General features: G+C 46.5%; 1 protein-coding gene across 9 annotated transcripts in view; it reads left to right on the top strand.

The window, feature by feature from the left end:
- Positions 1-21,502, top strand: part of ABCD4 (ATP binding cassette subfamily D member 4) — a 683,911-nt gene extending 662,409 nt beyond the window's left edge. For all 9 annotated transcript variants that reach the window (XM_069637624.1, XM_069637622.1, XM_069637620.1 and 6 more), the window contains 2 exons: positions 6,147-6,262; positions 18,918-21,502. In XM_069637624.1, coding sequence (XP_069493725.1) covers positions 6,147-6,262; positions 18,918-18,986 — 185 coding nt within the window. In that variant the 3' untranslated portion in view covers positions 18,987-21,502. The remainder of the gene's footprint in view (positions 1-6,146; positions 6,263-18,917) is intronic.
- The last annotated feature ends 633 nt before the right edge of the window (positions 21,503-22,135 follow it).

Genomic DNA, 22,135 nt, shown 5'->3' with positions numbered 1-22,135 from the left:
GTCTGCAGAGATCGGCCTGGGGGCGGGTTTGCAGTGCCTACTGTCAGATCTATCAAAAGCTGGGTTTAAGGTGCAATCAAAGTCGCCTCCCCATACGTTGCTGATCATATAAGGGCTAAACCTTGGATATAAAGACTAGAAGAAGCCTACAGCATTATGGTTGGGGGCATATGTGTTAATCAGGCATATCTCTAAATGTTCCAGGAGCCCATGTACTAACACCATTCTGCCTTCATCATCAGGTTTAACATGTGTGACCTTTAAAGGTACTGAGGGCGAAATCTAGATTAGGACCCCTCTTGCGTATACCGAATAGGGGGAACCATACATCTGCCCACACCATTTACCGGACAGCATTTGCAACAGTGCAATGTCAATTTTTCCCCTCCTTAAATAGGAAAAAACTCTGTTCCGTTTCACAAAATTGTTCAAGCCCCTTATATTCCAGGTAACTACATTCACAGCGCTAGCCATTCATATTTACATACTTTGGAGCAGCCCCCCGCCCCACAGACTCAATAGGCACTGTGTATCCTCACAGAACAGTGACCAAAAGTCTACCCCTTTACCCGGGTACACTTTGGGCATTCGAGCAGGCGAGCCATTCCCTGTGTTAAACCCCCTCCAACTTCCCTCCCAATAAACAAATGCCCCACACAATCACTCATGCTTGGACTTCTCTGTGTCTCACGGCCACCAATGGCTTATAAACCAGAGGCTTATGCGCAGCGGGCTGGCTCAAAAAACAAATGCCCCAGAAGATAATAAAGAAAAACAAACACCAAACAGTAGGGGGGGGAGGAGAGACTCTAGGAGGTCTTGAGGACCCAACACCTACTCCTTAGGGCCTACTTTCCCTCACTGACGGTATGTAACCCCCTGCCCCCAGGTGCATATCAACAGACATAGACCAGAGGAGGCATAAGGAGGAGGAGAGGGTCACTCCGAACACCAAAGCCACTCAGGTGACAGCCCGCTCATCCTGGGGCTCCCACCTGGGCACACAGTCCTTGTGGACCCGCGCAAATGCGACAGTATCTTGCCCTACTCATCCCTCTGTCTCTCCCAATCTTGTTGCTCCTTGCTCCTCATCCCGGCCACCTCTATCACCTGTGGCAGGGTTATTTTCTCTCTGTCCATCCAGTCTTGTACCTCCGTTGAGGTTTCGAAAAATAGGGCACGATTTGTATACAGGACCTTCCGGCGTGCCGGATAAATCAACATTTATCTCAGACCGGCCGCTTTCAGTCTGGATTCACCTGCCGAAAACTGAGCATGGCTCTTCCGTACCTGAAAGGTGTAGTCAGGGTATACTGCCAGATCAACCGAGGCTCTTCGTAGACTAGCTCCTTGTCTGGAGAAAGAAAGGATCTTTTCCCGGTCCTTATAGTTCAGGACCTTTTCAATTATGGGCCTGGGGGAACCCGGGGAGAGGTCTTCTTGTGAGAGCTCTATGAACTTGTTCAATAGTAAAGCCTTGGGTGAGGTTCACCGGACCAATTTCTTGTAAGAATAGGTTCTCCACGTACGTAGTGGGGTCGCTGCCTTCTTCTCCCTTAGGCAGGCCCACTATACATACGTTGTTTCTGCGGGCTCTCCCCTCCACATCCTCCACTCTGTTTTGAAGTAGGCTAACTTTCTGTCTCAGGATATGTACCTCGTTGCTTGTTTCTTAGAGCCCCTCCGTATTTTCTTTAACTCGAGTTTCCAAATTCGAGGTCCTCTCTGACAGGTTTCTGACGTCCCGACTTAACAGACCAACTTCTGTCTTGACCACCTCTGTTTGGGTGCCCAATGTGGTTTATAGGTCAGCAGTCGCCGCCAGCACTTGATTTTACCTCGCTAATGAATCCCCTTCCTTCTCTTGCAATGATGCCATGTCTGCAGCCAGCGCTTGCCGCTGGTACCTAGCGAATGCATCAAGGGTTGTTTGGGTGGCTCTCAACTTGGCAGCTTTTGAAGGCATCCAAGCTTACGTATGTGCCCCAACAGTAAGCTAGTGGTATGTCCACCTTTCTCTTAACAAGGTGTTCTCCAATGCACTGAGGTTGTGTTTTTCCAATAGGTCGGTCCTCGAAGAAACCCGTTATTTGTGTGATTAATCTGGCTTGCAGCAAGTCCTACAGATTAAACAGCTTCCTGCACCACTGTTTTCATCACAGGTGTCTTGGCGTAGTGGTAGTGCGTGCTAACGGTAATGGGAGTATTTGTCTCCCCTCAAGTGGCTAATCCAAATGCTCACAAGCAAGCAGCAGCGGCGCCCTCTCCCCTTTGCAGTATTGTGTCCCCTAGCTCCTGTACCTGACACTCATTTGGCTGCAGGGGTCCCAGTCTACAGCCGGCTGCTTTTATCTAGGAATGCCATCCAAAGCAGAACCTATCAAAGGGTCCACAGGTCTCTTCCGGTACTTCCCACACGTACCTCCTTGTCACCGTACTTGTTCGCCCCATGTGTCTCCCACAAGCAGCTGCCTAATCTCCCAATGCAGATGGGCACAGTCATCCGTCAAGTCTCACTCATCAGGCACACTCCCCAGACTGCAAAGGTAGTCCAACCCGCCTACCTTCTCCTTCTTCCTGCTCACTATTAGTCAGCCCAGACAATCTATCTCGTAGTTAGGCCACTGTACATGTGACTTCTCATGTTATCTTCACTCCCGAGGCCAGGCAACCAAGTTGTTATTTACCCAGCAGAGGCCAACTCCTGACACTGCTTCGCGCTTGTGGGCATGAGAAGCACTGGTGTCCAGAAGTTGTAGCAATCCACGGGGGAAGCTCGGGCCGTGCCGCCTCCCGCTCTGCAGTCTCCTGCGGGCCAAAGGCGTTCTGGTGCTCACCAATTGTGCTGGTCCCCGTGAGAATTTGTGGGTTGTGCTTTCTGTTTCCAGCTTTCTTCTACAAGACAATATGAACACCGCAGGCATCCAGGATTTCGACACACTGGCCTCTGTCCTCTGCATCCTTCACTGATTGCATAGTCCCACTTCAGGTTTGCCCAGCGATTTACAGTCCTGCTATGCAGGCAATCAGCTGTCCGTGTCCTTGCCGTGGTGTGCACGGGATGTTGTACTTCAAGGTACGTAGGGCTTATTGTCTGCTAGTTCTGCTGCACACAGCCCTTGCTCTGGACGTGGCTGTCCCCCAAAGCAAGGACCGCAGTGTCGGTTTCGCTTCGTGCCTTCTGGAACTCCTTCCTATGCTTTCCAGTCGATTGGCGCCGTTGCCCTGCTTTTAAAACATCTAGGCAGTCGCAACACAGTCACTGCTGCCTCACCAGGTCCCACTCAGTTGGCGTACCACTCCTCCTCCTCTTCACGGATTTCACTGTGTCCTGCCTGCTCGCTAGCTCAGAGCTGGTCGCCATCTTGCCTTCACTGTGTCAGGAGTCTTCGTCCTGCGGCAGCCAGCAGGGGCCAGCAAAGCATGTGAAACTCCTCACAAATGCTCCTCCGACTCTCACACGTGGTAATGCAGCTGATTCTGCTATGCCCGTCCTGCAAAGGATCATTTTAGGATCAGCCCTGGGAGCTCTCTTCATGCCCCCCTCATTGTGGAATCCATATAACTCCATGAGAATATTTTTGTAAATTTACGACAAGCAGTAATAACGCATGATAAGTCTGCCAAGTTTTGCTGGTAAAGTGGAAGATTTACCTCTAGCTTTTTGCATGGGGGTTCCCACCTGTAGTTTACAGTGACCAAGCGCACAATTTTAAAAATGCAGCGAGACCATTACCAACCATTTGTCTGAAGCCGTTTTACATGCTTGTAATGAGAGATTACCTTGAAATAGACCTGCTCGCCCAATCTTTTGCCAACATTTGAAATCTTCCCATACAGACTATTTTAGTACATGTTCGAGGCTGGCACAGGATTAAGGATTTGATGGTCATATTACTCTTGGAGAGTGCTCATGGTACCCTCCACTTGTCGGGTTGAGCTTTGTGCAGTCCTTTCGTGCCCTCATCTGGTGCATTGGTTGCTGTTAAATCTATTGTCAATAGTAATCGTCACCTGCACTGGTCTAAAAATCGATCTGGAGTTTACTATTCCTCAGCTATATTGAGATCTGTTCCCACACTTCTAAAATGATTTGGACGATAACTGATTTCAGCCTGGTAGCCCTATATGAGATAATAGTTAACCAAAAGTGCCCTTTTATAACTATATTGAGGGCAGCCATCACGAGACACATGGCCTCAAAGAAATCTTGGTTTAATAATGAATGCAAAGATGGCAAATTTAAATGGACTGACACCTTGAAAACGGGAGGAGCGCTCATCCAGAAGCCTATTTGTGAGTTAAGGAAGGAAAGATCAGATAAATATTGTGAATCATTAAAACTTGCTGTAATGTTAATGGGTTTTGTACCGCACTGTTGCTGTAAAATAAAATAACTCCTGGGCCTTTTAGCAGATAGTGATAGGGGGCAACTAGGTTGGTCATATTTCTCCAGATACTCCTATCGTGAGGAAAACCTGGTTTGCTCTTTTCCAATCATTGTATTAAAAACTTGAGATTTCCAGTGACGTGGGGAAGTAAAAAATGTGTATTAGAAATGGGGCATGCCAAAGTGAGATAGATAATATTGTGTTCTCCAGAACAACAGAAATACCAAGGGCATTGAAGAACAAAAAAGGGTAAACCCTCTGACTCCAATATGGTTCCATTCGCAGAAGAGGCTATTTCAATTTCTAAGACTATTACAGGTTCATAAAAACGCATTTATTTTATGATTTGTGTGTTACTAACGGCTTAACGGTTATCATAAGTAAGAGCAAGTCCATGATGTGCACATAAGGAAGTTGAAATTGAAACCTCCTTCATATCTTTTGAGAGGTAACCTTCAGAAAGTTGATCAGTTTGATTATCTTGGGGTTCACTTGTGTGTAGAGCCCAAAGCTGGGCACCACAGATTCAAAAGAGTTGAACTTGCATATTCTTTCCCGACATGGGGGGGGCACATGGATCATTTTATTAACCATTTGGGAGAAAGGTCAATAGTACCAGCACTTGAGTAATGCAGACCAGCTCCATAATGGGAGACACTTCAAGCCTTTTAACTGAACTGTAGGGGCATAGAGATCTTACTGTTTTGCCTAAAGCAGAAAGTTCTATCCACCAGTCAATCCTGCACCTCTCAATGAATAGCCTAGTTCAGTCTCTGAAACTCACACTGGGACTTTGGGGTTTGAATTATGAGGCCTTATTGAGGTTGTTGCTCTATTGGTTAAAGGTCTGAACTCGTCATACTTGGTCGACTATAAGAATGCTGTTATTGATTATATTCCTACTCAGGAAATAGGGATAAAGCATGGTTGGGGTGTATATCCACGGCAGCTGACATTTTTGATGCACAACACTTCGGATCACGTGGCGGGTCACACTCTCTGAAAGTAATACTGAAGGAAGTGCATAAAGTTTGGACATTAAAACGAATTGTCAATTTCAGTGGTTCAAGTAGTATGTTGTTCCAGTACCTAACAATTAATAGGGGATAAGTGATTGAAAGGTAGGATGGAATCATTCCATATGCAGGCAATGTATGCTAAGGTAAGATTGTGAATCCCCCTTTTCGGTTCAAAGTGTTGTACGAGAATGCAGTCTGTAATATACTGGCCATTTTGCAAGGACGTTGCTGAAAGCCTTTTGCAGTTTGTCATATTGTGTGTGGTATATCTACGGCTGAGGAAAACATGGCTGAAACCTCTCTGGCTTAAGCATGGATTAAGGTCATGCCCTGGTGCTCTATCCTTGTGTTTGGTTGAGGATACCGATACTTTTCTCTCTGGTGTCTCCAATAACATTACAAACGCTTGGAGACTAGAAGATGGGTTTGTGAGATTCTAAGCCCTGAAGATGGTTGCTAGGTTATCAATGGCAGTATCTAAGGTTTTAATGCTTAGACATTGTTTTTGCTGTGTCTTTTCTGTACATTGTTCCTAGCAATTAATAGTTCGTTTAAAGTAATATGTTGAATATGCATGTATGGGTGCTATGTTTTTTTGTTTGCTTTTATGATATATTATGTGATGTACGTTTTATGGATTACTTTATTCAAGTAAACTATATGATGATGAACTTGTTAACGTTTTATGGGATGGGATGAGCAAATAAGAAAGTGACACATTTCTGTTTTTCATCAGTCTTGGATGAGGCAACAAGTGCACTGACAGAGGAGGTTGAGAGTGAGCTTCACAGGGCCTGCAAACAGCTGGGAATGACTCTGATCAGCGTGGGACATCGCACTACCCTTGAAAAGGTAGGAGCACGATCAATTTGTTCCCCCTCAGAGCAATGCTCCTCTATGCTGCACTTTGAGAAAGCAGTTCAGAAATACTTGGTTGTTGCTTGAACGCATTGCAGCCATAAGACTTCATACCCACCCTTGTGCTGTCCCTTCTTATTTGATTAGTCTGCTCACGCATTCTTTCTTTTTTAAAATGTTTTATTAGCATATATATATATATATATATATGTATATATATATTTCTAAGGCTTGTGCAATCTGCTTAGATCACATGCTGTGCATAGTCCGACATCTAGTGGAAGCTGCGAAGTATTACAGTTGATGTTTTCGAATCTCGAAAAGGGACGTCGACAGGGCGTGCCAGTAATACTGACCCTAGTGTGACGCCCACTGTACCCATGATTCCTCACGCGTCAAAGTCCCTCAGATAGATTTTTTCCGCCATTCTAGACGGACGCGTGTAGCAGAGTTCCTCTTTTAGCGTAAAGCCATTGACTTATTTCAATTACTGATAGTTCATTATTTCTATCCTTTATTTCACTGACCATCGAAATATCGCGCCGGTGAAGACAAAGAGACTGCCTGTCGAAAGACTTCCACGACGGACCGTTCGGCCTTGGAAGGCCGCCCCAGGCCTCGGCCCATACAGTAGGGAGAGAGGAGGGAGGTAATTTTACGATGTATATGGCCCTTTTCTTACACTACTTTCATCCAGCTGCCATATTTTGTAGTTATGGACAAGACCCCCTTTAAATTCTGCACCAAGTGCAATAGAACATTTCTGTGGGTCGATAAGCATTTAGTCTGTAACTTGTGTCTCCCAAGAAACCATGTTGAGGGTTCTTGTCGAGCGTGTAGGCTCTTCAAGCCCAAGACTTTAAAGGGCCGATCGACAAAACGCTGGGCCCACTACGCCAGGCAACTCAAGGCCATAGAGGTAGAAGGTGTTTTCAGTGATGGCAGCAACGCCGCCGTTTCGGATGGCGAGGGTGATGGGGTAGCTTCGGCTACCCAAGCGCAGGCCCCCGACCCCAGAGGACAGGCCGGTGGCCCTGTTTGGGGACAATACCCGGCAGCGGAAGCGCTACAATTCCATCCACCACTAAACACATAACCCCAAATCGAGACTCGACACATGGGTCGAACGGTCGACAACGCACGACACCCAGGGAAAGGTTTGTTGAGTCCCGGTCCTCTGGGCACTCACGCTCGAGATCGCCGCATGACAGGGCTCGACCGTCGAAGGACGGCGCGGGTGTCGCGCATAAAACTCCCACCGACGGACGATCGTCCACAGACGAGGCCTCGGCCCTACCCACAGCTGAAAATCGACGGTCTGCATCAGGTCAAGTATTAGGCAGCATATAATCGGTTAAAAACCGCCCTGGGTGCCGGGGGGGCAAGGGGAAGAGCACAAGAAGAAGCACAAGAAGAAGTCCTCAAAGACCCCAGATAGGGATAAGGATAAAAATCCTTATGAAGAAAAAACTCAAGAATCTAGGTCCATTCCTAATAAGGATAAACCTCTAGAGGCTAGGCCTAAAAATCTGGGGTCCTTCCTCCCACAGGTGAAGATTTAGGTCTTCTTTCCCAACCGTTGGTCTTCCCAAGTTCGGCACAATGGCCATCGGAAGACATAAACAGGGTCATGAGGAGAATGTCCTTTATGGCCAACTTCTACGAAAAGGACCCTGCCTATTTCGAGAGTTTCCACTCCACTCCCCCCTCAACTGCTCCCTCTGGGTCACTAATCTCTGCTCAACCTTCTCAACCCCCTGCTAAAATGTCTCATACCGAAATTCCAGTGCGTAGCACTGTCATAGAACTCTATGACCCAGACTCCGAACACAAAGACCTCTCCATTGTAGAGGCAGCAGACCCTCAGTACAAGAATGATGCAGCAGACCCTTATTATGGGGACGATGAAGACCAAGAGGCTGACCCAGAGGCCGATATGTATCCTATGGACTCTCCTATTTATCAGGACTCCCTGATCACTGATTCCCCAATTGACAACTAGCCCCTTCTAAATGAGATGCTAGCCAAGGTGGCAGAGAACTTTCAAATAGAGACCCAGGAGGTACAAGAGGATAAGGATTTTGTAGAACAAATCCTTGGGGACAAAAAGACTGGCACAATTTATTCCTCTCCTCAAGTCAATACAGCGCAAGATACAGCCGTCATTAGAGACCCCTAACCTCACACGGCTGTAAACCTCCGTATAGAGAAGCTATTTAAACTTGCACCTTTGGACCCTCTGTACATTAGAGGTCAGCTGAAGCCTGAGTCGTTAGTCATAACTACAAGTAGGAAAAGAGCGGGCACCCCCCTTTCTTCCTCTGAGGCTCCACCCAACAAAGAAAGTAAGAAGCTTTACACCATGGGCAGAAAAGTCGCCTCATCTGTGGCTTATGAAACTAGAATTGCAAACAACGCAACCCTCTTGACCAGTTACAACTGCCACAAATGGGAGAAAGTGTCGGCCCTACTGCTGTCTGCCCAGGAATCATTGAAGTCCCAGCTAGCACAGGTGACCGCAGAAGGCAGAGCAGTGTCAAGCTGCTTACTTAAGACCAACCTAGACTCTGCGGACAATGCCGGAAGGATTATTGCACAGGGTACCGTTCTTAAACGTCCCGCGTGGCTGAGGTAATGATGTTTTAAACCAGAGACGCAGGCCACCCTGATTAACATGCCTATCGAACCAAATGTGCTCTTTGGCACGGCCGTTGAGGACACCCTTAAAACAGCCAAAGAGGTGTATGACACACTTAAATCTTTGGGGCAACTCACCAACAAGCCATCCGGCCAGAGGGGTTACGGCAATTTTGCTGTTTTTTTGCGACCAAAGTTCACAACGGGGGTCCAATTACAATCAAAGCCAAGAGGCTCCCTGGGGAAATAATCAAGGTCAGTCCTCCCAGAACTATCCTAGAGGACAGCGTAGATCCCAAACCCGTGGCGGGGGCAACTCCTCCTGAGGGGGTAGCTCTCCACAAAAACAGTGACTATCCAGTTCAGGTGCCCTCCCATGTCTCTCCAGTAGGAGGGTGCATTTCCAGCTTCATCCACGCATGGGAGGGAATCACCTCAGACAGATGGGTGCTGTCCACAGTAGCAGGTGGATACTGTATAGAGCTCCTCCAACTACCCCAGAACCACCCCCCACGGCAGAAGATGCATTCAAAAGAACACTAGCGTATCCTCCTCGAGGAAGTCGCCACACTTCTACTAAAGGACGCTATCGAAATCGTCCCGGCCAACCAGGTAAACAAGGGTATTTAGTCAACTTACTTCCTTGTGCCAAAGAAAGATCTGACCATGCACCCAGTATTAGTTTTGCACCCTGCAAACAAATATGTAAAGCCACAAAAGTTCTGCAAGACTACGCTACAAGAGGTAATCCCTGTACTAAAAACGGGGGATTACATGGCAACACTGGATATGAAAGATGCCTATTTTCATATTTCAATGTTCCCAGCGCACAGAAGATTCTTGCGTTTCAAGATAGCGAACCAGCACTACCAATTCAAAGTGCTACCCTTTGGGATAACATCTGCTCCAAGGGTATTCACAAAGGTACTGGCGGTGGTGGCAGCACACCTGCGCAAGGAGGCATTCCTAGTTTACCCTTGACTGGACTACTGGCTCATTACAGGGGAGTCCCCCCTAATTTGCACGCAAAACATTCAAAAGACTATCAACCTTCTCTTTCAATTGGGCTTCTCAATCAATGAGAAAAAGTCAAGCCTAGTACCAAGCACAACCAAACAGTTCCTAGGAGCTGTCTTAAACACACAAGAGGGGTTGGTCTTTCCGTATGTTGTTCTAAATACCACATTATCAGGCCGGCCACCAAATAAGGGTGCGCAAAGCGATGGGCTTGCTAGGCATGATGGCATCTTGCATTTACCCGTTTCCACACACGCGCCTGCGCATGCGACCTATGCAGGAGTGGTTGGCGAAACAATGGTCTCAGGCAAGCTGTCAGTGGGACGATCTAGTGGTCGTTTCGCCAACACTGGTACAAAATATTTGCTGTTGGACGAGAGAAATCTACTGAAAGGGAAACCTTTCTACGATCCAGAGATGCAGGCAATTATCACAACAGACACCTCTCTTGCTGGGTGGGGGACACACTACCGTCACCACACAGCTCAGGGTCTGTGGCCTCGCGCGGCAGCTCAGAACCACATCAGTCTGCTAGAACTTCTGGCATTATTCAAAGCCCTTCAGGCGTTCGAATCCCACTTAATGAACCAATCTGTGCAGGTTCTGACAGACAGCACTACAGCAATGTTTTACATAAACAAACAGGGGGGCACACATTCTCCAAATCTTTCCAGCACAGCACATTTGGAAATGGGCACTCAAACTGAAAATATTCCTATTGTCACAGTACGTTCCAGGGGAATTCAACGCTCTTGCAGACTCATTGAACAGAGATCCCTTACCAGAAGTACACGAGTGGCAACTTCACACAGATGTTGTAGAACACCTCTTCTCTCTATGGGGTTTTCCCACAATAGACTTGTTCGCTACAAGCGAAAACGAGCAATGCCCAGAATTCGTGTCCAGATTCCCCCAGCCAAGCTCCAAGGGCAACACTTATGGATAAACTGGTCAGGGAAATTTACTAAGCTTCCCCCCCCCAACACTTCTCATGAGGAAAGTGGTGAACAAGATCCACAAAGAACAGATGACGCTCATTGTAGTTGCTCCCCTATGTAGGCAAGACAACCCTGGTATCCACATCTGCGCAAACTGGCGATGTGCAATCCCATCAAACTCCTGTGCCCAGACAATCTGCTCAACCAGCACGGGGGACTAACCGTGCACCCTCTACCTCACTCAATGAGCTTGGCAGCATGGATCCTGAAGTCAAAGACATTGGACATCTTAATCTGCCTCAAAGACGTATGGATATCTTGAGGGAATCAAGAAAGCCTAGCACTAAGCACTGTTATTTTGACAAGTGGAGGAGATTCGTAATTTGGTGCCAGTCGAAACAAATTAACCCAATAGAATGTACTCCTTCCCACATTCTTACTTCTATGCTCCAATAAAGATTGCCCACGCTAATAGCTCAGGAAAGTCTTCATTCTATTAAAGACAAGGAGGCGAGCATTATGCTTTTACTTTCTTTAATATTGCCAACTCAGCATTTTAAAAGTTCACTTTTTCGATTTAGTTTTTCTTACATATCCTTAGGAAAACAAATGTAAAAGTTTCAAGTTTCTTAATAGAACAACATTTTAACAAGTCTCTTAGGACCACTACTCCCATGATCCCGAGGTCCTTTGTGGTCCTGACCTCCTCCTTCCCACCAAGCCGGGCATAGGTCATGGTATAAACACTCTCCCCCCTCAGGTCCATTCCTCTTTCTTTGCAATCTGAGACTAACTCCATAACACTTGAACTGTCCAACTCGTATCACCGGAACTGTCTCGGTCCGAAGCTGGCGTCTTCAAACAGTCCAACGGGGACAACTTGCTCAAATGAAAACAGCTCATTGATGCACAAGCTCACGAAGTCTTCTGGTCGTCTCCTACGAGAGTAGAGAATATTGACATGAGGGTGGGAATGCATTCAAATGTTACACATATTCTCATTTTGAAACATTCGGATGTCATTTTTTCATTATTCATTTTAAACATTCCTTTCGTCAAACTGGGTGGGATATAATGCTCGCCTCCTTGTCTTTAATAGAATGAAGACTTTCCTGAGCTATTAGCGTGGGCAATCTTTATTCTATGACAAGACAGGAGGCTCACATTATGCTTGTTCAAAGCTTGCTAACACTCTTCGAAATATCAGATACTGGTTTAAAATAGAACGTCTTAAAGGTAGACTCGGAGGACCAATCGGCTGATTTCATAATATCTTGTAATGGCACTCCTGATGCAAATGCCCTAGAAGCCATCGCCCCTCTCGCCGAATGCGCACCAAATAAGGATAAATCTATTCCTGCCCAGTGCATCACTTCTCTTACCCACCTCGCAATGGTTGCTGAGGCTACCTCATGATGGGGCTTCCTACGCGCTATAAGCAATTGTGTTACGCCGCGCGGTCTAATCTGTGCGGATGCTGCTTCGTAATCCTTAATGCATTGCGCTACACATAGTTGTTTATTTTCTGTAAAATACGGATAGGAAATCACTCTTGAGTCGGTCTTTGTCCTTTTAACGATATTAAAAGCTACTCCTTCTGGATAAAATATCTTCCTATCAATCTCCAATGCCTTAACATCCGATACCCTCCGGCAGGCTACGAGGTACAGAAGCATGGCTAGTTTGCCTGACCACTGTGACCGTGATAATGCGTCATTCTCAGGCCACCTCTGAAATAACTGAAACATGTCTCTGACGTCCCAAAGAACCGCATATTTGGGCTCTGGCGGTCTCCGTAATTTCATGCCTTTGAGGAGACGCAGAACTGCCGGATGTTTTCCTGCTGGCCTATTCTCCACCTTGTCATGGCCCGCTGAAATTGCTGATCTGTACACCCCTATAGTTCTATAGGCGCAGTTATCCTGAAACTTTGAAGCAAAGAAATTTAGAATGTGTACTAAAGGGGCTGAAATGGGATCCAGACCGTGCTGTGAACACCATCATACCCAGCCGTTCCAAGCTGTGTTATAGCTCCTAACGGTGGATGGCGCCCTGGAATCTCGGATACAGTCTGCAGCGAGTTCCGAAATTCCTGTCAAGTTCCATCTTTCCCTGAAACCCGGCATGCCATGAGCTGTAGAAACCCCGCCTCTATCAGCGGGTGGGTCCGACCGGTCGGATCAAGCAGAAGGCGCTGCATGCTCGGAACTATCCTCGGAAAATCCGGAGAAAGTTCCATCGCTACTGGAAACCAGGCTTGAGTCCTCCAGTAAGGTAACACCATCACCAGCTCTGCTTTGTCTCTGCGGCGGACTTTCGCTAGCGCTCTCGTGATCATCACTAACGGGGGAAAGGCGTAATGCACTGCTCCGTTCCATGACTGCAGGAAGGCGTCTGTACCCGCTGCACCCGGGTCTATTCTCCAGCTGTAATACTGTGGGGTTTGCGAATTCAGCCTGGAGGCAAACAGGTCTATCTCTAGGGGTCCCCATATCTCTTTCAGGCGTCTGAAAATAAGGGGGTGTAGCCTCCAATCGCTGGAGTCTACAAGATATCGAGAATTCCAGTCTGCTATACTGTTCTGGCTCCCTGGAAGATATTCTGCTGTTACTGCAATGTTGTTCTGCAGGCAATAATGCCAAAAATACTTCGCTAATTCTGCTAGCATCTTGGATCTTGTGCCTCCTAGTTTGTTGATGTAACGGACTGCTGAGATGTTGTCCATCTTGAGCAGTACGCAACATCTCACTCAGTCTTTCGTAAAGGCCTGAACTGCGAATGAGCCTGCTAGGAGCTCGAGACAATTTATGTGGAGATTCAACTCTTCCTCCGACCACTTCCCCCCTGTCCGAACTTGTGCGCACCTGGCTCCCCAGCCGGCCCTGCTTGCATCGGACTCTATGGTCAACTCTGGCACGTCTCCGAAAATCGCTCTCCCGTTCCAGGCTTCCATGTTCTCCAGCCACCATTGTAGTTCTGCTATGGCTTCCTGATCTAGATCCACTACCTGATGGTATCTCAAGCCTAGGTGGAGGTGTTTTATCTTCAATCTCTGCAACGCTCGGTAATGCAATGGACCCGGGAAAATGGCTTGAATGGATGCTGCAAGCAGCCCCACTACTCTGGACAGATTTCGGAGAGAAATGGATTGCTTCGCTATAACAGCTCTGAGCTCCTTCTTTATCACCCTCACTTTGCGGCTTGGGAGCAGCAAGATTGCTTTCACGGTGTCTATGGTGAAGCCTAAAAATTCCAGTCTCTGGACTGGCGCTAATTGTGATTTCTCTAAATTCACTAAGAACCCTAGAGGGGATAGGAAATTGAAAATCCACCGTACGTCTTTCGTGATCGTCTCCTTGTTGCATCCCGTTACTAGGATATCGTCCAAGGAGATGATCATCCGTATTCCTCTCTCTCTGATAGCAGCGACTACCGGCTTCATCACTTTCGTGAAGGCCCATGGGGCTGACGCTAGTCCGAATGGAAGACATGTAACGCGCCATATCTCTTTCCCCAACGGAATATCAGATATTTTCGAAAGGCCGGTGCTATCGGAATCGTCAGGTACGCGTCCTTGAGGTCTAGACGTGCTAACCAATCTCCTGAACGCAATAGATATCGAAGGAGGTGAATGCCCTCCATCTTGAAGTGATTGTATTCTAACCAGCTGTTCAGATCTTTCAGGTTTATGACGGGACGGATCTTGTCCCCCCTGCGCACTAAAAACATGTTGCTGAGAAACCCTTGATCTACTACGCGCTCTATCGCTTTCTTGTCTGCCAATTTTGCCAATTTGCTGTGTAACAACGCTAGCTCTTCTTGAGCCATATGAATGGGAAAGGGTTCCCTGTCTTGCACGGGGGTGTCTGTGAAATCTAGATGCATCCCTGCTACCGCCTGTAAGAACCAAGCATCGCTTGATAAAGCTTGCCACTGCTTTAGAAAGAGGAGAGTCCTCCCTCCGATAGGAGTATATGGTGTACTCACTGCCTGCGGCACCGGGTTGGCGGAAGGAGCCCCTTCCTCTGCGACCTCTCGGATGTCTTTCTCTTGCCGGGAAGAAGGTGTCTTGTTGGCGCCCCTCCCAATATTGGGCGCGCGGACCTTGATGCCTTCTCTGATAGTTGAAGCGACCGGACGAGCAACCTCTGGAACGCCCGGTCCCGGCAAAAACACGTCCTGGGAACATTTTTCTTATCGAGCTCTGGGCTCTTTCGAGGGCCGTGTATGTACCCACAAACTGGGACATTTCCTTTGCGAAGGCTTCTCCAAAAAGAAGACCTTTTGGCGCCTTCGCCGGCTTCGTATGTGGCTAGGTCGCTAAGTTTTTTATCAATCTTTAAGAGAACTCCTCTCCTCCTTTCCGATGATAACGCACAGTTGGCATTGCCTAGTGGGCACACAGCCCTCTGGGCCCAGTTACCTAACGCTTGGACATCTACCGGGGTGCCTGTGTCCTTTGCTTTCTCTACCAGATCCATAATTTTTGCAAGCGGTCCTGTCAGATCCAGGAGCTTGTCTTGGCAACCCTTCCAAGCACGATCCACACCTTTTCGAATGTCCTGCGCGGATTTAGTAACAAAGGTGACCATCTTAGGATCTAAGTCTGGTGTATCCGTTAATCTTCCCAGCAACTCCGGTCTCGGGCATTCCGATCGCATGCGGGATCGGACCTCTCTGTCCAGCGGTTTCCTGATGTGCTGAGAAATGTACAACACCATTCTGGGCGAGGGCACCCATTCAGACAACTTAGGGTATCTAATAGCTTCCGCGTCGAACATATCAATGATACTGTCTTCCTCTTCATGGCCACTTTGTGCTATAGGTTCAACCGTCTCCTCCTCCTCGCCACCCTCATCATCAGGGCGTAGCCTTCTTCGTAATCCCTTGAATTGTACACCCCTAGGGCAGGGGGTCTATCATGGCTCTCGGCCATTTTAGCTAGAAAAGCTTCTTTTAATCTGGCGACAGGGTCGCTCTGACTGAGGGGAACAGTGTTGTCCCTTTCCTCCGTGCCCGAAGGGGTCAAAGAGTCTAAGCTCTCTCGGGCTTTTTTACACCCCTTCTTGTCAACCCTTTTACAAGGGTGTCCAGCTGACGTTCCCTCCCCAGGGCTATCCGCCCGTCTTTTCCTGGCTGCTAATTGCTCTCGTTGTTCAGCCAAGTTTGCTTCAAGCATCTCTAACCTCTGCGTCAAAGGTTGCACTCCTTGAGAAACTGCTTGAATGAGGGAATCACCCAGTACCTTTTTAAAACTGAGGGACAAATCGTCTTCTTGCCATGCGTGGTCTTCTTCCCATTCTTGCTCGCTCCATTCAGGTGTGGTGGAATGGGAGTCTCCTGGGTGAAAAGAATGAGCCATAATCAAATGTTTGCAGGGATAACTGCTTGGGAGTCAGCTTCTAATAAGGCTCTTAATCAGAGTTCGTTTTAGCACACTCTGAGCTTTTCCAGCTACGTGCCCGTGTGGATTCACTACCAATTATAAAATCTTTCTTCCTCCTTTTTTTAAATTTTTTTTTTTTATATGAAGCCAAAAATCTTGAACACACGCTCCACTACTCTCCCAATCCTTCCGCGGTATTCCTCTGTGAAAACGAACGTTCGGGAGCCCCGAGGAATGCTGGGAAGATTGTTAGGTAATGTTGCCGCTGGGTCCTAAAACCCTTGTACGCAGGGTCGCAAGCCGGCTGCAAACCTACGCGCGTAGGCTGACCCTCGCGCCTCCGGGTCCTACTGCCCTGTTTGTTCGGCGGCACAGCCGTCTCTATATCCCTCACGGAGAGTAGGGTGGCTGCCAGAGACGAGTGGCTTTGCTCGCGGCTCCACCCCGCCTCTCCTCCCGAGACGTCGAGCGAGTACCCGGCGTTCGGAAAAGTACGCGCTCTGACTGAAATACTGCGCGCGCCTAAATATATAAACAAATACGTCCAGTCTACACGACTTAAACTATGAATCAAAAGACTATAATACACAACGGAACTCTAGGATAATGTCTTAATCATTATTAAAACTACACTGCAAATACCATAATAGCATGAAGGAAACACTTATCTCTCTGAGTCAGCAAAAGAAAGAGGAATGGACCTGAGTGGGGAGAGTGTTTATACCATGACCTATGCCCGAATTGGTGGGAAGGAGGAGGTCAGGACTACAAAGGACCTCGGGATCATGGGAGTAGTGGTCCTAAGAGACTTGGTGAAATTTTGTTCTATTAAGAAACTTGAAAGTTTTACATTTGTTTTCCTAAGCATATGTAAGAAAAACTAAATCGAAAAAGTTAGTTTAACTTTTAAAATGCTGAGTTGGCAATATTAAAGAAAGTAAAAGCATAATGCGAGCCTCCTGTCTTGTCATAGAATTGTTAGATGCAGGGTTAGTATTCAACTCCTTAAAGGTCCACCTGGCGGCTTTTTCAGCATATACCACTTCCCACAATAAAGCCTCATGGTGGAAGGTACCTGTCATGGAGGGAGTAAAGGGACTCCACCCTCCAATTTCGAACCCGCCGCCAGGATGGGATCTCAATGTTGTACTCGCTAAGCTCATGGGACCCCCCTTTCGAGCCGATGAAGAAGTCTAGCCTCAAACACCTGACTTACAAGACTGCCTTCTTAGTGGCTATCACTTCCATAAGAAGAGTTAGTGAAATACAAGCATTGTCAGTGCAGTACCCGTTCTTTGTTGTACACAAGGACAAGCTGGTTTTACGTACTCGCCCTAGTTTCTCTCCTAAGTTCATCTCCAAATTTCATGTAAACCAGTCTATTGAGCTACCAGCTTTCTTCCAGGAACCCACCAGCTCAGCTGAGGTAAAACTCAACACACTAGATGTGAGGAGAGCGATCCTCTACTATGTAGACAAGAGCAGACCGTTTAGAAAGACTGATCAACTTTTTGTCTACGTAGCACCAGGCAGAGAAGGTGACTGCATTTCAAAGAATGCCATCTCTAGGTGGATAGTCAGATGTATACAACTGTGCTATTCCCTATCAAATAAGACACTGCCTTTTACGCCCAGGGCTCACTCCACAAGAGGCACAGTAGCCACCCTGGCTTTCATTGCAAATGTCCCTCTAGACAGCATTTTCAAAGCAGCTACATGGAGCTCAATACATACTTTCACTCGGCACTACTGCATTGACACTCATTCCAAGACAGATACACAAGTGGGACAAGCGGTTCTAAGACATCTGTTCGCTCATGAACCTTCTCACATCCCGCCTCCTTCTTCTAACACTGCTTGCTAATCTATGCACAGCATGTGATCTAGGCAGATTCCACAAGCCTCAGAAGGGATACATTACTCACCGTAATCGTATATCTGATGCTTGTATCTGCTCAGATTCACATGCGCCCACCCTTCCTCCCCTCAGAGAGAAGGCGCATGGATGCTTATGAGCTTGTCTGATACGTATCTGCTTGGATACAACTGTACTCACGCTACACCTCACGCTACCTCATGTCAGAAAAACAACAATCTGAGGGACCTCGACGCGTGAGGGGTCATGGCTAGAGTGGACGTCACACTAGGGATAGTATTACTGACACGCCCTGTCGACTTCTCTTTTCGAGTTTCGAAAATAACAACTGTAATACTCTGCAGAATCCAGTAGATATCAGCCTATGCACAGCATGTGAATCTAAGCAGATACAAGCATCAGAAATATGATTACAGTGAGTAATGTATCCCATATAAAACTAGTTTATTACAAACCTTTATCTCTAAAAGAAATCAACAAGAAAAAAAACATTCTTCCATATTTACCTTCCAATAAAACCCCAAACCATCAATAAAATCAGAATACATTTAAAATATAGAAAAAAGGAAAGGACAGCACATTATCCCTTAATTTCCACTCTTAGAGTTCACCCCTTTCTTTTTTTACTATCCCGATTTATCTTCCTCCTCACTGACTCACTCACTCACTGTACCTCTTCTTTTTCTGCCTCTTGTCACTATGGCTTTTCTTTCCTACTCCACCTCTTCCTTCTCCTTTCGCCCTGAAAGTTAATATAATCACTTCTGAAAACAACTTTCTTGTATGTATTTTCAGTTTCATGATTGGATGCTGAAACTTTGTGGCGCAGGGTCATGGGAACTGACAAGGCTGAAAAAGCAATGATATGTCTCTGCAGTCAAAAAGTGAGCTGAAACCAGACAACAAACCGCTGGATTGACCAATCCAACAACTGCTAACCATGTTCTGGAGAAATTATGATGCTGATGAGACTGCAGCAATTTGCACATCACTGTACACTTAAAATCCTAACCAGAAGGAGTTACAATGTGAAAGGCAGAACACATGTATCAGATCAATCTACACTAAAAGAGACAGAGCTACATTTCTGTTCAAGCAATATAGAATGTATGGGACAGAGAGCGGTGGTCTGGACTGTTTTGACCATATAGGAGTGAGCTGCACCCACACAAAATGTATGGCTGACACCACTAATGATGCAAAATACAATTTGAAAAGGTGACAAATCTCCATAGAAGTGATGTATGAATTATGACTGATATAAATGCTCAAAGGGGTGTTGTATAGGACTGTGGGGACTGGGGATTTGCATAAGAAAGCAGGAGCTGGAAGGAGTAACACTGGAAGAGCCTGGTACCATTGCAGAAAGGCTTGCACTAAGAATCTGCTCCCAGATTGCTTTTTTATGCTGAAAAACCGAGAACCATTCCGGGAATGTTTGGATGGATATGTTGGAGGAATTTGTGAGTCTTGCTACGGACAAGGGAACGCCGCAGAATGGAGAGGACTGCAAATGCAGGCCAATGACATAAATGTAAAGTCCGGATTTTCCACCTGTTGCGCAGCAAATGATGTGCCTGTTCCTGGGGGAAGGTTATCTTGCGTAGAGGGCAGGGCAAATTCTTTCTCTTTTTTACACCGACCATGGTCCTGGAGATGCACTGGTCTTGATAAGTGATGCAATCATCCCATCAGTATACCAGGTTAGATACTGACAAACCTCTCCAGATAGGGTAGTTAGTCTATGTGAGGCTTACATTAACCACCAAAGTATGTCTCAGAAGATCGGCATATAGTGTAGGTATGCACAAACAAGAAAAAAGAGTCAGAAGAGTGTTGTACTGTGTATTATTTAGTGTAGGCATTGTCATGATGCTCAGAAAAATCAATGTAAGGCAGACACTGAAGTTGACTATTAAAAGGTGCTGTTATTTTAGGGATCATTATACAAGGAAGCTGATTTAGGTAAATGTAACTCATCAACAGGATATCTTATTGTATTCCAAGCAATAAAATCGCTATATTCAATACAAGTTTCTGGGTCCACTAATTGTCTCTGGGCTTCTTCACAATCCAATAATTCCTTCCCTGGATATATTATCCCTTCTCAGTCCCTCACAGTATGGTGGGGGGTATGTATCTTGATCGCTGATAGTCATCTGTCAAAGTTTCAAGCGAAACATGGAACTAAGACTAGCATTCGGACTATTTGGGATGGGCTTCTCTTAATGGCTGGCAATGGATACTTCACTTTACTGATGACGCCTCAGCTTTTGAAACTGTGCACCATTAGATTCTCCTGTCCCACCTTTCTAACATAGTTGGCATCTCTGAAAATACCACTGGCCGGTCGCTGGTTTCCAAACTACTCCCAGCAATTGCCTCCTCCCTGCTGTTTGGCCTTTCTTCAAAATAAAGGCAAAATATTTTTTTTAAAGATTTTTTAGTAAGCTGACTTGTATTTGAACTATGAAATTGGCAAAGTAACTACGTGTTTCTTTTATAAACTTCGACTCCTTAGCAATATCCTTCCTTATCTTGAGAAAGATTGTCATGCCACTATAGTGGCCCCATTTATAAACAATGCCATAGTTTGTGATGGATGTTTGTCGCTTGTCTAAATGTGAGTCGATTTCACTGTTTTGACAATCTCTGAATTTGATGTTTGTCTGATGTTTAACTGCTTGCACTCCACATGTTTGAAGACAAGGATTCTCTCTTATGAACTCGGCACTCCCTACGATCTGAGAATCAGTTCTTGTTAGACATCCCGAAATCAAGATTTTAACTTGGGGGTGATTGCAGAGTCTCAGTGGCTGTCCCCCCCACATGTCGATTGGTTTGCCTTTAGCTTTCCCTAATATTGAAGATTTCCTCCCTTTCCGAAACACACCATAAATGAATCTGTTTCACAGCGGATCATCTTCAAAACGCTGGCTATCACGCATAAATGCCTAGCAAACACTGTGCCCAGGTACCTTTTTGCAAAATCTGCGAAAGGCTAAATCTGCCAGGCCAACACTATTGATACAGTCAGACTGGTTACCCTGAGATTTAGACTGAAAAAATCAGGGGCCCTGAGCTTCTCAGTCATTGCTACTGAGAACTGGAACGCGCTCCACCACAACCTTGGAGCCAAACAATCGTACTGGGTCTTTCGGAAACATGTGAAGACCTTGCTGTTCGCCTAGGATGTTCCATCTTCCGGACCCCATACCTAAACCTCTGCTATCTCACACATTTCAGAAACAAGCTATCCCTGTCTAATTCTGTGTTGTTTTGCATTCTTTGTGCAGCTGCAACCAGCACCTTGATGCCTTTTGGTTTGGTGTGCTTTATAAATGTTAAAATAAATAAATAAAATAAATCTGTTTCACTAATTCATTTTGTATTTTCTTTTGTCCTTTTCTGCTTTGTTCATTCCATTTTTACAGATTTACTATGCCTGGTGGTACTTAAGTCGGCAGTGTGGCGCATTGCAAATTTAAATAAGAAATCTGTTTCCCACACTTCTTTATTGGCTCTTCAGTCTATATACTCGAGTCTCTTCTTCCAGTCTCCTGGTAGCCCCCTTCATCTAGGTCTCATTGCCCATGGCCCTGTGTGTCCTGCACATTATGCCAGGGGAGTGGTAGAAGTTAGGCATCCACAAGCCAGAAATGTGCCACAGAGCTTCACCAAGATGTTGGACATCTAAGTGTGTATGGGCTCCATCTCCCACGCTGTAGTGTAGGGCCTGGAAGTGGGATGGGGAGGAGCTTCTGGTCCCCCCACAAAACCATTGGCCTGGGGTACAGGATCACCCCTTGGGTACTGCTACATCTGGCAGCCCTTTAAATCTGCTCATGCATGATTTCAAGAAAACTGCTGCAGCCTTCGGTTAGGCAGACCTATGTGGATCAGAAACAACCCAGTAAAGAGTTAGCATTGCCTTTTTGAAATTGCCACAGGTTTCTGCTCATGCGAGTAGCGCATCCCACATCAGAGTTGCCCACCCCTCACGAGCTCGATTG

This window comes from Ambystoma mexicanum, chromosome 14 (assembly GCF_040938575.1).
Source record: "Ambystoma mexicanum isolate Mex_15411 chromosome 14, UKY_AmexF1_1, whole genome shotgun sequence".
NCBI classification, from domain to species: domain Eukaryota; kingdom Metazoa; phylum Chordata; class Amphibia; order Caudata; family Ambystomatidae; genus Ambystoma; species Ambystoma mexicanum.
Note: the sequence above shows the minus strand (reverse complement) of the source record. Positions and strands in the feature narration are given on the sequence as shown.